Here is a 14,492-nt window from a genome sequence, read left to right on the forward strand (position 1 = left end):
GTTATATATTAAGTAGTGGGGTGGGCTGGTGTTATATAGTAAGTTGTGGGGTGGTGTTATATAGTAAGTAGTGGGGTACGCTGGTGTTATATAGTAAGTTGTGGGGTGGTGTTATATAGTAAGTAGTGGGGTACGCTGGTGTTATATAGTAAGCAGTGGGGTGGTGGTATATAGTAAGTAGTGGGTATGCTGGTGTTATATAGTAAGTAGTGGGGTGGTGCTATATGGTACGTAGTGGGGTGGTGTTATATAGTAAATAGTTGGGTGGGGGGGTGTTATATAGTAAGTAGTGGTGTGGTGTTATACAGTAAGTAGTGCGGTAGTGATATATAGTAAGTAGTGCGATGGGGAGGTGTTTTATACTAGGTAGTGGGGTGGAGTGCTGTTATATAGTAAGTAGTGGTGGGGTGGTGTTATTTAGTAAGTAGTGTGGTGGTGTTATATAGTAAGTAGTGGGGTGGTGTTACATAGTACGTAGTGGGGTGGTGTTACATAGTAAGTAGTGGGGTGGTGTTATATAATATGTAGTGGGGTGGTGTTATATTGTAAGTAGTGTGATGGTGTTGTATTGTAAGTAGTGGGGTGGGGTGGTGTTATATAGTAAGTAGTGGGGTGGTGTGATATATTAAGTAGTGGGGTGGGGTGGTGTTATATAATAGGTAGTGGGGTGGTGTTATATAGTACGTAGTGGGATGGTGTTTTATAGTAAGCAGTGGGGTGGAGTGGTGTTATATAGTAAGTAGTGGGGTGGTGTTATATAGTAAGTAGTGGGGTGCTGTTATATAGTAAGTAGTGTGGTGGTGTTATATAGTAAGTAGTGGGGTGGTGTTATATAGTAAGTAGTGGGGTGGGGTGGTATTATATAGTAAGTAGTGGGGTGGTGTTATATAGTACGTAGTGGGGTGGTGTTATATAGTAAGTAGTGGGGTGGTGTTATATAGTAAGTAGTGAGGTGGTGCTATATAGTAAGTACTGAGGTGGGGTGGTGTTACATAGTAAGTAGTGGGGTGGGGTGGTATTATATAGTAAGTAGTGGGGTGGTGTTATATAGTGCGTAGTGGGATGGTGTTATATAGTAAGTAGTGGGGTGGAGTGGTGTTATATAGTAAGTAGTGGGGTGGGGTGGTGTTATATAGTAAGTAGTGTGGTGGTGTTATATAGTAAGTAGTGGGGTGGTGTTATATAGTAAGTAGTGGGGTGGTGTTATATAGTAAGTAGTGAGGTGGTGCTATATAGTAAGTAGTGAGGTGGGGTGGTGTTACATAGTAAGTAGTGTGGTGGTGTTATATAGTAAGTAGTGAGGTGGGGTGGCGTTATATAGTAAGTAGTGGGGTGGTGTTATATAGTAAGTAGTGGGGTGGTGTTATATAATAAGTAGTGGGTATGCTGGTTTTATATAGTAAGTAGTGGGGTGGTGCTATATGGTATGTAGTGGGGTGGTGTTATATAGTAAATAGTTGGGTGGGGGGTGTTATATAGTAAGTAGTGGTGTGGTGTTATACAGTAAGTAGTGCGGTAGTGATATATAGTAAGTAGTGGGATGGGGAGGTGTTTTATACTAGGTAGTGGGGTGGAGTGCTGTTATATAGTAAGTAGTGGGGTGGAGTGCTGTTATATAGTAAGTAGTGGGATGGTGTTTTATAGTAAGTAGTGGGGTGGAGTGGTGTTATATAGTAAGTAGTGGGGTGGGGTGGTGTTATATAGTAAGTAGTGGTGTGGTGTTATATAGTACATAGTGGGATGGTGTTATATAGTAAGTAGTGGGGTGGAGGGGTGTTATATAGTAAGTAGTGGGGTGGGGTGGTGTTATATAGTAAGTAGCGTGGTGGTGTTATATAGTAAGTAGTGGGGTGATGTTATATAGTAAGTAGTGGGGTAGGGTGGTATTATATAGTAAGTAGTGGGTGGTGTTATATAGTAAGTAGTGGGGTGGTGTTACATAGTAAGTAGTGGGGTGGTGTTATATATTAAGTAGTGGGGTGGGGTGGTATTATATAGTAAGTAGTGGGGTGGGCTGGTGTTACATAATAGGTAGTGGGGTGGTGTTAAATAGAACGTAGTGGGATGGTGTTATATAGTAAGTAGTGGGGTGGAGTGGTGTTATATAGTAAGTAGTGGGGTGGGGTGGTGTTATATAGTAAGTAGTGGTGTGGTGTTATATAGTAAGTAGTGGGGTGGGGTGGTATTATATAGTAAGTAGTGGGGTGGTGTTATATAGTACGTAGTGGGATGGTGTTATATAGTAAGTAGTGGAGTGGAGGGGTGTTATATAGTAAGTAGTGGGGTGGGGTGGTGTTATATAGTAAGTAGTGTGGTGGTGTTATATAGTAAGTAGTGGGTTGGTGTTATATAGTAAGTAGTGGGGTGGGGTGGTATTATATAGTAAGTAGTGGGGTGGTGTTATATAGTAAGTAGTGGGGTGGTGTTATATATTAAGTAGTGGGGTGGGGTGGTATTATATAGTAAGTAGTGGGGTGGTGTTACATAGTACGTAGTGGGGTGGTGTTACATAGTAAGTAGTGGGGTGGTGTTATATAGTATGTAGTGGGGTGGTGTTATATTGTAAGTAGTGTGATGGTGTTGTATAGTAAGTAGTGGGGTGGGGTGGTGTTATATAGTAAGTAGTGGGGTGGTGTTATATAGTAAGTAGTGGGGTGGGGTGGTATTATATTGTAACTAGTGGGGTTGGTGTTATATAGTTAGTAGTGGGGTGGGCTGGTGTTATATAGTAAGTAGTGAGGTCGGGTGGTGTTATATAGTTAGTAGTGGGGTGGGCTGATGTTATATAGTAAGTAGTGAGGTGCGGTTGTGTTATATAGTTAGTAGTGGGGTGGGCTGGTGTTATATAGTAAGTAGTGAGGTGGGGTGGTGTTACATAGTAAGTAGTGTGGTGGTGTTATATAGTAAGTAGTGAGGTGGGGTGGTGTTACATAGTAAGTAGTGGGGTGGTATTATATAGTAAGTAGTGGGGTGGGCTGGTGTTGTATAATAGGTAGTGGGGTGGTGTTAAATAGAACGTAGTGGGATGGTGTTTTATAGTAAGTAGTGGGGTGGAGTGGTGTTATATAGTAAGTAGTGGGGTGGGGTGGTGTTATATAGTAAGTAGTGGTGTGGTGTTATATAGTAAGTAGTGGGGTAGGGTGGTATTATATAGTAAGTAGTGGGGTGGTGTTATATAGTACGTAGTGGGATGGTGTTATATAGTAAGTAGTGGGGTGGAGGGGTGTTATATAGTAAGTAGTGGGGTGGGGTGGTGTTATATAGTAAGTAGTGTGGTGGTGTTATATAGTAAGTAGTGGGGTGGTGTTATATAGTAAGTAGTGGGGTGGGGTGGTATTATATAGTAAGTAGTGGGGTGGTGTTATATAGTAAGTAGTGGGGTGGTGTTATATATTAAGTAGTAGGGTGGGGTGGTATTATATAGTAAGTAGTGGGGTGGTGTTACATAGTACGTAGTGGGATGGTGTTATATAGCAAGTAGTGGGGTGGAGTGGTGTTATATAGTAAGTAGTGGGGTGGGGTGGTGTTATATAGTAAGTAGTGTGGTGGTGTTATATAGTAAGTAGTGGGGTGGTGTTATATAGTAAGTAGTGGGGTGGTGTTATATAGTAGGTAGTGGGGTGGTGTTATATAGTAAGTAGTGAGGTGGGGTGGTGTTATATAGTAAGTAGTGGGGTGGTGTTATATAGTTAGTAGTGGGGTGGGCTGGTGTTATATAGTAAGTAGTGAGGTGGGATGGTGTTATATAATTAGTAGTGGGGTGTCCTGGTGTTATATAGTAAGTAGTGAGGTGGGGTGGTGTTACATAGTAAGTTGTGGGGTGGTGTTATATAGTAAGTAGTGGGGTGGGGTGGTGTTATATAGTAAGTAGTGGGGTGGGGTGGTGTTATATAGTAAGTAGTGGGGTGGTGTTATATAGTAAGTAGTGGGGTGGGGTGGTGTTATATAGTAAGTAGTGGGGTGGTGTTATATAGTAAGTAGTTGGGTGGGTTGGTGTTATATAGTAAGTAGTGGGGTGGGCTGGTGTTATATAGTAGGTTGTGAGGTGGTGTTATATAGTAAGTAGTGTGATGGTGTTATATAGTAAGTAGTGAGGTGGGGTGGTGTTATATAGTAAGTAGTGGGGTGGTGTTATATTGTAGGTAGTGGGGTGGTGTTATATAGTAAGTAGTGTGGTGGTGTTATATAGTAAGTAGTGAGGTGGGGTGGTGTTATATAGTAAGTAGTGGGGTGGAGTGCTGTTATATAGTAAGTAGTGGGGTGTGGTGGTGTTATATAGTAAGTAGTGGGGTGGTGTTACATAGTACGTAGTGGGGTGGTGTTACATAGTAAGTAGTGGGGTGGTGTTATATAGTATGTAGTGGGGTGGTGTTATATTGTAAGTAGTGTGATGGTGTTGTATTGTAAGTAGTGGGGTGGGGTGGTGTTATATAGTAAGTAGTGGGGTGGTGTTATATAGTAAGTAGTGGGTTGGGGTGGTATTATATAGTAACTAGTGGGGTTGGTGTTATATAGTTAGTAGTGGGGTGGGCTGGTGTTATATAGTAAGTAGTGGGGTGGGGTGGTGTTATATCATAAATAGAGGGGTGGTGTTATGTTGTAAGTAGTGGGGTTATGTTACATAGTAAGTAGTTGGGGTGGGTTCATGTTATATTGTAAGTAGTGGGGTGGTGTTATATAGTAAGTAGTGGGGTGGTGTTACATAGTAAGTAGTGTGGTGGGGTCATGTTATATTGTAAGTAGTGGGGTGGTGTTATATAGTAAGTAGTGGGGTGGTGTTACATTGTAAGTAGTGGGGTTGTGTTATATATTAAGTAGTGGGGTGGGGTGGTATTATTTAGTAAGTAGTGGGGTGGGGTGGTGTTATATAATACGTAGTGGGGTGGAGTGATGTTATATTGTAAGTAGTGGGGTGGTGTTATATAATAAGAAGTGTTGTGGCCTGGTGTTATATAGCAAGTGGTGGGGTGGTGTTATATAATAAGTAGTGGGGTGGTGTTACATAGTAAGTAGTGGGGTGGGATGGTGTTATATAGTAAGTAGTGAGGTGGGGTGGTGTTATATAGTAAGTAGTGGGGTGGTGTTATATAGTAAGTCGTTGGGTGGGGTGGTGTTATGTAGTAAGTAGTGGGGTGGTGTTATATAGTAAGTAGTGGGGTGGTGTTATATATTAAGTAGTGGGGTGGGGTGGGGTGGTGTTATATAGTAAGTAGTGGGGTGCTGTTATATACTAAGTAGTGGGATGGTGTTATATAGTAAGTAGTGGGGTGGGGTGGTGTTATATAGTAAGTAGTGGGGTGGTGTTATATAGTAAGTAGTTGGGTGGGGTGGTGTTATATAGTAAGTAGTGGGGTGGGCTGGTGTTATATAGTAGGTTGTGAGGTGGTGTTATATAGTAAGTAGTGTGATGGTGTTATATAGTAAGTAGTGAGGTGGGGTGGTGTTATATAGTAAGTAGTGGGGTGGTGTTATATTGTAGGTAGTGGGGTGGTGTAATATAGTAAGTAGTGTGGTGGTGTTATATAGTAAGTAGTGAGGTGGGGTGGTGTTATATAGTAAGTAGTGGGGTGGAGTGCTGTTATATAGTAAGTAGTGGGGTGTGGTGGTGTTATATAGTAAGTAGTGGGGTGGTGTTACATAGTACGTAGTGGGGTGGTGTTACATAGTAAGTAGTGGGGTGGTGTTATATAGTATGTAGTGGGGTGGTGTTATATTGTAAGTAGTGTGATGGTGTTGTATTGTAAGTAGTGGGGTGGGGTGGTGTTATATAGCAAGTAGTGGGGTGGTGTTATATAGTAAGTAGTGGGGTGGGGTGGTGTTATATAGTAACTAGTGGGGTTGGTGTTATATAGTTAGTAGTGGGGTGGGCTGGTGTTATATAGTAAGTAGTGGGGTGGGGTGGTGTTATATAGTAACTAGTGGGGTTGGTGTTATATAGTTAGTAGTGGGGTGGGCTGGTGTTATATAGTAAGTAGTGGGGTGGTGTTATATCATAAATAGAGGGGTGGTGTTATGTTGTAAGTAGTGGGGTTATGTTACATAGTAAGTAGTGGGGTGGTGTTACATAGTAAGTAGTGTGGTGGGGTCATGTTATATTGTAAGTAGTGGGGTGGTGTTATATAGCAAGTAGTGGGGTGGTGTTACATTGTAAGTAGTGGGGTTGTGTTATATATTAAGTAGTGGGGTGGGGTGGTATTATTTAGTAAGTAGTGGGGTGGGGTGGTGTTATATAATACGTAGTGGGGTGGAGTGATGTTATATTGTAAGTAGTGGGGTGGTGTTATATAATAAGAAGTGTTGTGGCCTGGTGTTATATAGCAAGTGGTGGGGTGGTGTTATATAATAAGTAGTGGGGTGGTGTAACATAGTAAGTAGTGGGGTGGGATGGTGTTATATAGTAAGTAGTGAGGTGGGGTGGTGTTATATAGTAAGTAGTGGGGTGGTGTTATATAGTAAGTCGTTGGGTGGGGTGGTGTTATGTAGTAAGTAGTGGGGTGGTGTTATATAGTAAGTAGTGGGGTGGTGTTATATATTAAGTAGTGGGGTGGGGTGGTGTTATATAGTAAGTAGTGGGGTGCTGTTATATACTAAGTAGTGGGATGGTGTTATATAGTAAGTAGTGGGGTGGTGTTATATATTAAGTAGTGGGGTGGTGTTATATAGTAAGTAGTGGGGTGGTTTTATATAGTAAGTAGTGGGGTGGTGTTATATAGTAAATTGTGGGGTGGTGATACATAGTAAGTAGTGGGGTGGTGTTATATAGTAAGTCGTTGGGTGGGGTGGTGTTATATAGTAAGTAGTGGGGTGGTGTTATATAGTAAGTAGTGGGGTGTTGTTTTATATTAAGTAGTGGGGTGGTGTTATATAGTAAGTAGTGGGGTGGTGTTTTATATTAAGTAGTGGGGTGGGGTGGTGTTATATAGTAAGTAGTAGGGTGGTGTTATATAGTTAGTCGTGGGGTGGAGTGGTGCTATATAGTAAGTAGTGGGGTGGTGTCATATAGTAAGTAGTGAGGTGGGGTGGTGTTATATAGTAAGTAGTGGGGTGGGGTAGTGTTATATAGTAAGTAGTGGGGTGGGGTGGTGTTATATGGTAAGTAGTGGGGTGGTGTTATTTAGTAAGTAGTGGGGTGGTGTTATATAGTAAGTAGTGAGGTGGGGTGGTAGTATATAGTAAGTAGTGGGATGGGGTGGTGTTATATAGTAAGTAGTGGGGTGGGGTGGTGTTATTTAGTAAGTAGTGGGGTTGTGTTATATAGCAAGTAGTTGGGTGGGGTGGTGTTATATGGTAAGTAGTGGGGTGGTGTTATATAGTAGGTAGTTGGGTGGGGTGGTGTTATTTAGTAAGTAGTGGGATGGTGTTATATATTAAGTAGTGGGGTGGGGTGGGGTGGTGTTATATAGTAAGTAGTGGGGTGCTGTTATATAGTAAGTAGTTGGGTGGGGTGCTGTTATTTAGTAAGTAGTGGGGTTGAGTTATATAGTAAGTAGTTGGGTGGGGTGGTGTTATTTAGTAAGTAGTGGGGTGGTGTTATATAGTAAGTAGTGGGGTGGTGCTATATAGTAAGTCGTTGGGTGGGGTGGTGTTATATAGTAAGTAGTGGGGTGGTGCTATATAGTAAGTAGTGGGTTGGGTTGGTGTTATATAGGTAGTAGTGGGGAGGTGTTATATAGTAAGTAGTGGGGTGGTGTTATATAGTAAGTAGTTTGGTGGTGTTATATAGTAAGTAGTGGGGTGGTGTTATATAGTAAGTAGTGGGGTGCTGTTATATACTAAGTAGTGGGATGGTGTTATATAGTAAGTAGTGTGGTGGTGTTATTTAGTAAGTAGTGATGTGGGGTGGGGTGGTGTGGTTTTATATAGTAAGTAGTGGGGTGGTGTTATATATTAAGTAGTTGGGTGGGGTGGTGTTATATAGTAAGTAGTGGGGTGGGGTGGTGTTATATGGTAAGTAGTGGGGTGGTGTTATTTAGTAAGTAGTGGGGTGGTGTTATGTAGTAAGTAGTTGGGTGGGGTGGTGTTATTTAGTAAGTAGTGGGATGGTGTTATATATTAAGTAGTGGGGTGGGGTGGTGTTATATAGTAAGTAGTGGGGTGCTGTTATATAGTAAGTGGTTGGGTGGGGTGGTGTTATTTAGTAAGTAGTGGGGTTGTGTTATATAGTAAGTAGTGGGGTGGTGCTATATAGTAAGTAGTGGGGTGGGGTGGTATTATATAGTAAGTAGTGGGGTGGTGTTATATAGTAAGTAGTTGGGTGGGGTGGTGTTATTTAGTAAGTAGTGGGGTGGTGTTATATAGTAAGTAGTGGGGTGGTGCTATATAGTAAGTAGTGGGGTGGTGCTATATAGTAAGTAGTGGGGTGGGGTGGTATTATATAGTAAGTAGTGGGGTGGTGTTATATAGTAAGTCGTTGGGTGGGGTGGTGTTATGTAGTAAGTAGTTGGGTGGTGTTATATAGTTAGTAGTGGGGTGGTGTTATATATTAAGTAGTGGGGTGGGGTGGTGTTATATAGTAAGTAGTGGGGTGGTGTTATATAGTAAGTAGTGGGGTGGTTTTATATAGTAAGTAGTGGGGTGGTGTTATATAGTAAATTGTGGGGTGGTGATACATAGTAAGTAGTGGGGTGGTGTTATATAGTAAGTCGTTGCGTGGGGTGGTGTTATATAGTAAGTAGTGGGGTGGTGTTATATAGTAAGTAGTGGGGTGGTGTTTTATATTAAGTAGTGGGGTGGTGTTATATAGTAAGTAGTGGGGTGGTGTTTTATATTAAGTAGTGGGGTGGGGTGGTGTTATATAGTAAGTAGTAGGGTGGTGTTATACAGTTAGTCGTGGGGTGGAGTGGTGCTATATAGTAAGTAGTGGGGTGGTGTTATATAGTAAGTAGTGAGGTGGGGTGGTGTTATATAGTAAGTAGTGGGGTGGGGTAGTGTTAAATAGTAAGTAATGGGGTGGGGTGCTGTTATATGGTAAGTAGTGGGGTGGTGTTATTTAGTAAGTAGTGGGGTGCTGTTATATAGTAAGTAGTGAGGTGGGATGGTATTATATAGTAAGTAGTGGGGTGGGGTGGTGTTATATAGGAAGTAGTGGGGTGGGGTGGTGTTATTTAGTAAGTGGTGGGGTTGTGTTATATAGTAAGTAGTTGGGTGGGGTGGTGTTATATAGTAAGTAGTGGGGTGGGGTGGTGTTATATGGTAAGTAGTGGGGTGGTGTTATTTAGTAAGTAGTGGGGTGGTGTTATATAGTAGGTAGTTGGGTGGGGTGGTGTTATTTAGTAAGTAGTGGGATGGTGTTATATATTAAGTAGTGGGGTGGGGTGGTGTTATATAGTAAGTAGTGGGGTGCTGTTATATAGTAAGTAGTTCGGTGGGGTGGTGTTATTTAGTAAGTAGTGGGGTTGTGTTATATAGTAAGTAGTGGGGTGGTGTTATATATTAAGTAGTGGGGTGTGGTGGTGTTATATAGTAAGTAGTGGGGTGCTTTTATATACTAAGTAGTGGGATGGTGTTATATAGTAAGTAGTGGGGTGGTGTTATATATTAAGTAGTGGGGTGGTGTTATATAGTAAGTAGTGGGGTTGTGTTATATAGTAAGTAGTGGGGTGGTGCTATATAGTAAGTAGTTGGGTGGGGTGGTATTATATAGTAAGTAGTGAGGTTGTGTTATATAGTAAGTAGTTGGGTGGGGTGGTGTTATTTAGTAAGTAGTGGGGTTGTGTTATATAGTAAGTAGTTGGGTGGGGTGGTGTTATATAGTAAGTAGTGGGGTGGGGTGGTGTTATATGGTAAGTAGTGGGGTGGTGTTATTTAGTAAGTAGTGGGGTGGTGTTATATAGTAGGTAGTTGGGTGGGGTGGTGTTATTTAGTAAGTAGTGGGATGGTTTTATATATTAAGTAGTGGGGTGCTGTTATATACTAAGTAGTGGGGTGGTTTTATATAGTAACTAGTGGGGTGGTGTTATATAGTAAGTTGTGGGGTGGTGATACATAGTAAGTAGTGGGGTGGTGTTTTATATTAAGTTGTGGGGTGGTGTTATATAGTAAGTAGTTGGGTGGTGTTTTATATTAAGTAGTGGGGTGGGGTGGTGTTATATAGTAAGTAGTAGGGTGGTGTTATATAGTTAGTCGTGGGGTGGAGTGGTGCTATATAGTAAGTAGTGGGGTGGTGTTATATAGTAAGTAGTGAGGTGGGGTGGTGTTATATAGTAAGTAGTGGGGTGGTGTTATATAGTAAGTAGTGGGGTGGAGTGGTGCTATATAGTAAGTAGTGGGGTGATGTTATATAGTAAGTAGTGAGGTGGGGTGGTGTTATATAGTAAGTAGTGGGGTGGTGTTATATAGTAAGTAGTAGGGTTGGATATTGTTATATAGTAAGTAGTGGGGTGGGGTGTACCTGGTATGTCCCCTGTAGTGTTCCCACCAGTAGTGTGACCTCCTCCACCACAGACAAGTCATGCTGCAGGTCCTGGAGTTCCTGGTAAAGCCGTGGAGGACCCACGATCACTTTCCCTGTGGTCAACACACAACACAGCCTTTCACACTACAGTGCACACATCAACAGTTTACACCATGGAGGACACGTCACACACATCAATGCTTGTCTCCTAAAGAAATCTTGAAACATCTCAAGGTCAAACAACAATCCCCAAATGAAACTGCATTTCAAGACTTTCCTGAACTACAATAACTAGTGGAAGTGATAAAGAAAACGTGCGCTTGTTGAAACTCTGGTTCCACTAAGAAAGGAGTTCAATGTGTGATGGATCGATCACCACCGTTATTTGTTGAACAGTCTGAATGAAGTCGGGAGTCTGAATGTATAACTAAAAAGCAGATAGAGAGAGGCCATTTGGAGCTATATGATGCCCTTTTCTCAAACAAAAGGAATGCAGGTGTCTCATTAGACGTGAGATTCAACAATCGATTTTGAAGCACACTCTTTAAAGTCTACCTCTCCAACCTCAGGGAATCAATAGCTCTACCTCTCACTGCCAGCCTCCCTAATGCCCTGGTCCACATCTCTACACAAGGCTCCAGGAGCACAACACAATTCAATGTTGCAGCAAGATGTAGCTGTAGCGTTGTCCTGTGCTGTCATCACAACCACATAATCAAATAGCAGTCCGGCTTTGGCACAAGGCAGGTAACTGAAGCATGGCCCTTTGTGGGAATCTAGTGGTGTTGTAAAGCCAGGGGGTGGCTGTGTGGCTGTATCGACAAATAGTCAGAGAGTGGAGAGAGGCAGGTATTGTTCTCTTAAGAGAGCCTTTGTAACCTTTAGTGCAGAGGAGGCTGGCGAGCGGAGCTATAGGAAGACGGGCTCATTGTGATGGCTGGAATGGAATAAATGGAACGGTATCAAACGCAACCATATGGAAACCACATTGAACTCCGCTCCATATATTCCATTCCAGCCATTACAATGAGCCCATCCTCCTGTAACTACTCCCACCAGCCTTCACTGATTTAATGGGATCTCTCACACGGACGGGTACAGACATCTGACATCTGTGAGACACGATCAATAGCAGACACATCTGAATATAAAGAGGTGTGCCTGCCGTGAGTCTCTGTAAACAATGGCTTCCCTGTAACTGTGGGGCTTTGGGATTCGCTGGCACACAGGTCCGCTGTGTCCCCGCCTGCCTAGAGTTGGCCCCAGCCCCAGAGGTGAATGTGCTGAGTTGTAATCCAGCGTAATCCCGTTGGTGTGGCGGGATTGGTTTTCACACTCAGACACGGTCATTCACACTGGCCGCCAGGCTCGAAGCAGCAAGGCAGGGCTGAGCCCACAGGGGCCCCTGCCCTTCCTCCCAGAGGCAGCCGCTTCATGTAACAACAGCCAGCAGGAATCTTCATCCTCAGCATATAGTCCAGCTGGTGCTGCATCCAGCTCTGGGAACTAACCTGAGGGAATTTACAGCAGCCACTGTTTCCAAATCCCCAATATATCAAATCTGCACCAAAGCCATAGACTAATCCCCATCCAAACCTGGACACCAGCTCACTGCATGTAGATGAAGCATAGATTCAGTGTAGCATTGCTTTGCATCGCAGTCTCGTGTCAGTATCAGTATAAAAAAATAACTCTGTAATGGTGGCAGGGAGAAGGCAAGCCTGTGTGTCGGTACATGGGGATGGCACAAGACCAGACACAGTGGGGATACAAAACAGTTGCCCACCTTGGTCTCTGCACAATGGAGGGACAGAGAGAGAGAGAGAGAGAGAGAGAGAGAGAGAGAGAGAGAGAGAGAGAGAGAGAGAGAGAGAGAGAGAGAGTTGAGAGATCCCTGTAGTTCCCAGAATGCCAGCCTTCTCCATCAATAAGGAAGGGCATCAGGGCCTGCAGGAGATAAAAAATGAGCCCATTTCTCGCCACGCCGTGGGAGTGTGGGATTTAGGCCGGACCCCCACACAGGGGACGGGGAACTATAAATAGACGTGGCAGTGGCAGGCTGGGAAACAATTCAGCAGATGCACAGAGGAAGATTCCTGGAAAGGCATGATTAAGGAGATGGCTTGCATTGGGCCCATGCAAAATTCTAAAATGAACCATCCTGGAGAGAGCGAGAGAGCGAGAGAGCGAGAGAGCGAGAGAGCGAGAGAGAAATAGCAAGTGAAAGAGCGAGAATCATCAGTCAAATGTCTACTGATGATCTGGTACTTCTGATCCCAACCAAGGAGGGCCTACAGCAGCACCTAGATCTTCTGCACAGATTCTGACAGACCTGGGCCCTGACAGTATATCTCAGTAAGACAAAAATAATGGTGTTCCAAAAAAGGTCCAGTTGCCAGGACCACAAATACAAATTCCATCTAGTCACAGTTGCCCTAGTGCACACAAAAAAACAATACATACCTTGGCCTAAACATCAGCGCCACTGGTAACTTCCACAAAGCTGTGAACAATCTAAGAGACAATGCAAGAACGGCCTTCTATGCCTTCTAAAGGAGCATCAAATTTGACATACCAATTAAGATCTGAGTAAAAATACTTGAATCAGTTATAGAACACATTGCCCTTTATGGTTGTGATGTCTGGGGTCTGCTCACCAACCAATAATTCACAAGATGGGACAAACATCAAATAATTCAAGCAGAGCAGAATAAGTCCGATTCCCCCTAATTATCAAAATCCAGAAAAGAGCTGTTAAATTCTACAACCACCTAAAAGGAAGCGATTCCCAAACCTTCCATAACAAAGCGATCACCTACAGAGAAATGACCCTGGAGAAGAGTACCCTAAACAAGCTGGTCCTGGGGCTCTGTTCACAAACACAAACAGACCCCACAGAGCCCCAGGACAGCAACACAATTAGACCCTACCAAATCATGAGAAAACAAAAAGATAATTATTTGACACATTGGAAAGAATTAACAAAAAAACTGTGCAAACTACAATGCTATTTGGCAGAATGCCTGACCACTGTGACTGACCCAAAATGAAGGAAAGTTTTGACTATGTACAGACTCAGTCAGCATAGCTTTGCTATTCAGAAAGGTCGCTGTAGGCAGCCCTGGCTCTCAAGAGAAGACAGGCTCTGTGCACTCTGCCCACAAAATGAGGTGGAAACTGAGCTGCACTTCCTAACCTCCTGCCAAATGTATTACCATATTAGAGACACATATTTCTCTCAGATTACACAGACCCACAAAGAATTAGAAAAACAAATCCAATTTTGATAAACTCCCATATCTACTGGGTGAAATTCCACAGTGTGCCATCACAGCAGCAAGATTTGTGACCTGTTGCTACAAGAAAAGGGCAACCACTGAAGAACAAACACCATTGTAAATACAACCCGTACTTATGTTTATTTGTTTTCCTTTTTTTCCTTTAACTATTTGCACATCGTTACAACACTGTATATAGACATAATATGACATTTGAAATGTCTTTATTAATTTGGAACTTGTAATATTTACTGTTCACTTTTTATTGTTTATTTCACTTGTATTTATCCATTTCACTTGCTTTGGCAATGTAAACATATGTTTCCCATGCCAATAAAGCCCCTTGAATTGAAATTGAATTGAGAGAGAGCGAGAGAGAGAGAGAGACAGAGAGAGAGAGAGAGAAGGGGGTGATAGACCCTTTAATGTCAACTTAAATCATCCCGCAGTGTTGCAGTAAACTTTTAAGACTTTAAGGCTTAATCTTCAGAGAATCTAAACCTAATCTTGGCATCCCTGTTAAACTGTTGCTGTTCACTGAGCGTGACACGGTCAGACGCTGCTGTAAAAGGTGCCATTAATATTTAAAGGCCGTTCCATTACATCATGATAAGGCTTTGTATCTCCTTCTTCCCATAGCACATTTATCAAGGATATCTCCACCAATCTGTACGCACAACAGAGTTTTGTGAGGGGTGAAAAAAGACCTGCTTCACCATTAGATTCCTATCTAGTGCTGCTGCTTCTCTAATTGGAGTTTGAGAGGAAGGGAATAATCTCTGCAGATTGATGACACCACTCCAGATATGTTTGTGGTCTAT

The 14,492-nt window shown here is 42.7% G+C and overlaps 1 protein-coding gene across 4 annotated transcripts in view; it reads right to left on the bottom strand.

The window, feature by feature from the left end:
* The window catches only part of LOC129815168 (rho guanine nucleotide exchange factor 10-like protein), a 193,328-nt gene that overhangs the window by 140,235 nt on the left and 38,601 nt on the right, over positions 1-14,492 (bottom strand). For all 4 annotated transcript variants that reach the window (XM_055868654.1, XM_055868653.1, XM_055868655.1 and 1 more), the window contains one exon: positions 10,391-10,506. In XM_055868654.1, coding sequence (XP_055724629.1) covers positions 10,391-10,506 — 116 coding nt within the window. The remainder of the gene's footprint in view (positions 1-10,390; positions 10,507-14,492) is intronic.

This window comes from Salvelinus fontinalis, chromosome 18 (assembly GCF_029448725.1).
Source record: "Salvelinus fontinalis isolate EN_2023a chromosome 18, ASM2944872v1, whole genome shotgun sequence".
In the NCBI taxonomy this organism is placed as follows: Eukaryota; Metazoa; Chordata; class Actinopteri; order Salmoniformes; family Salmonidae; genus Salvelinus; species Salvelinus fontinalis.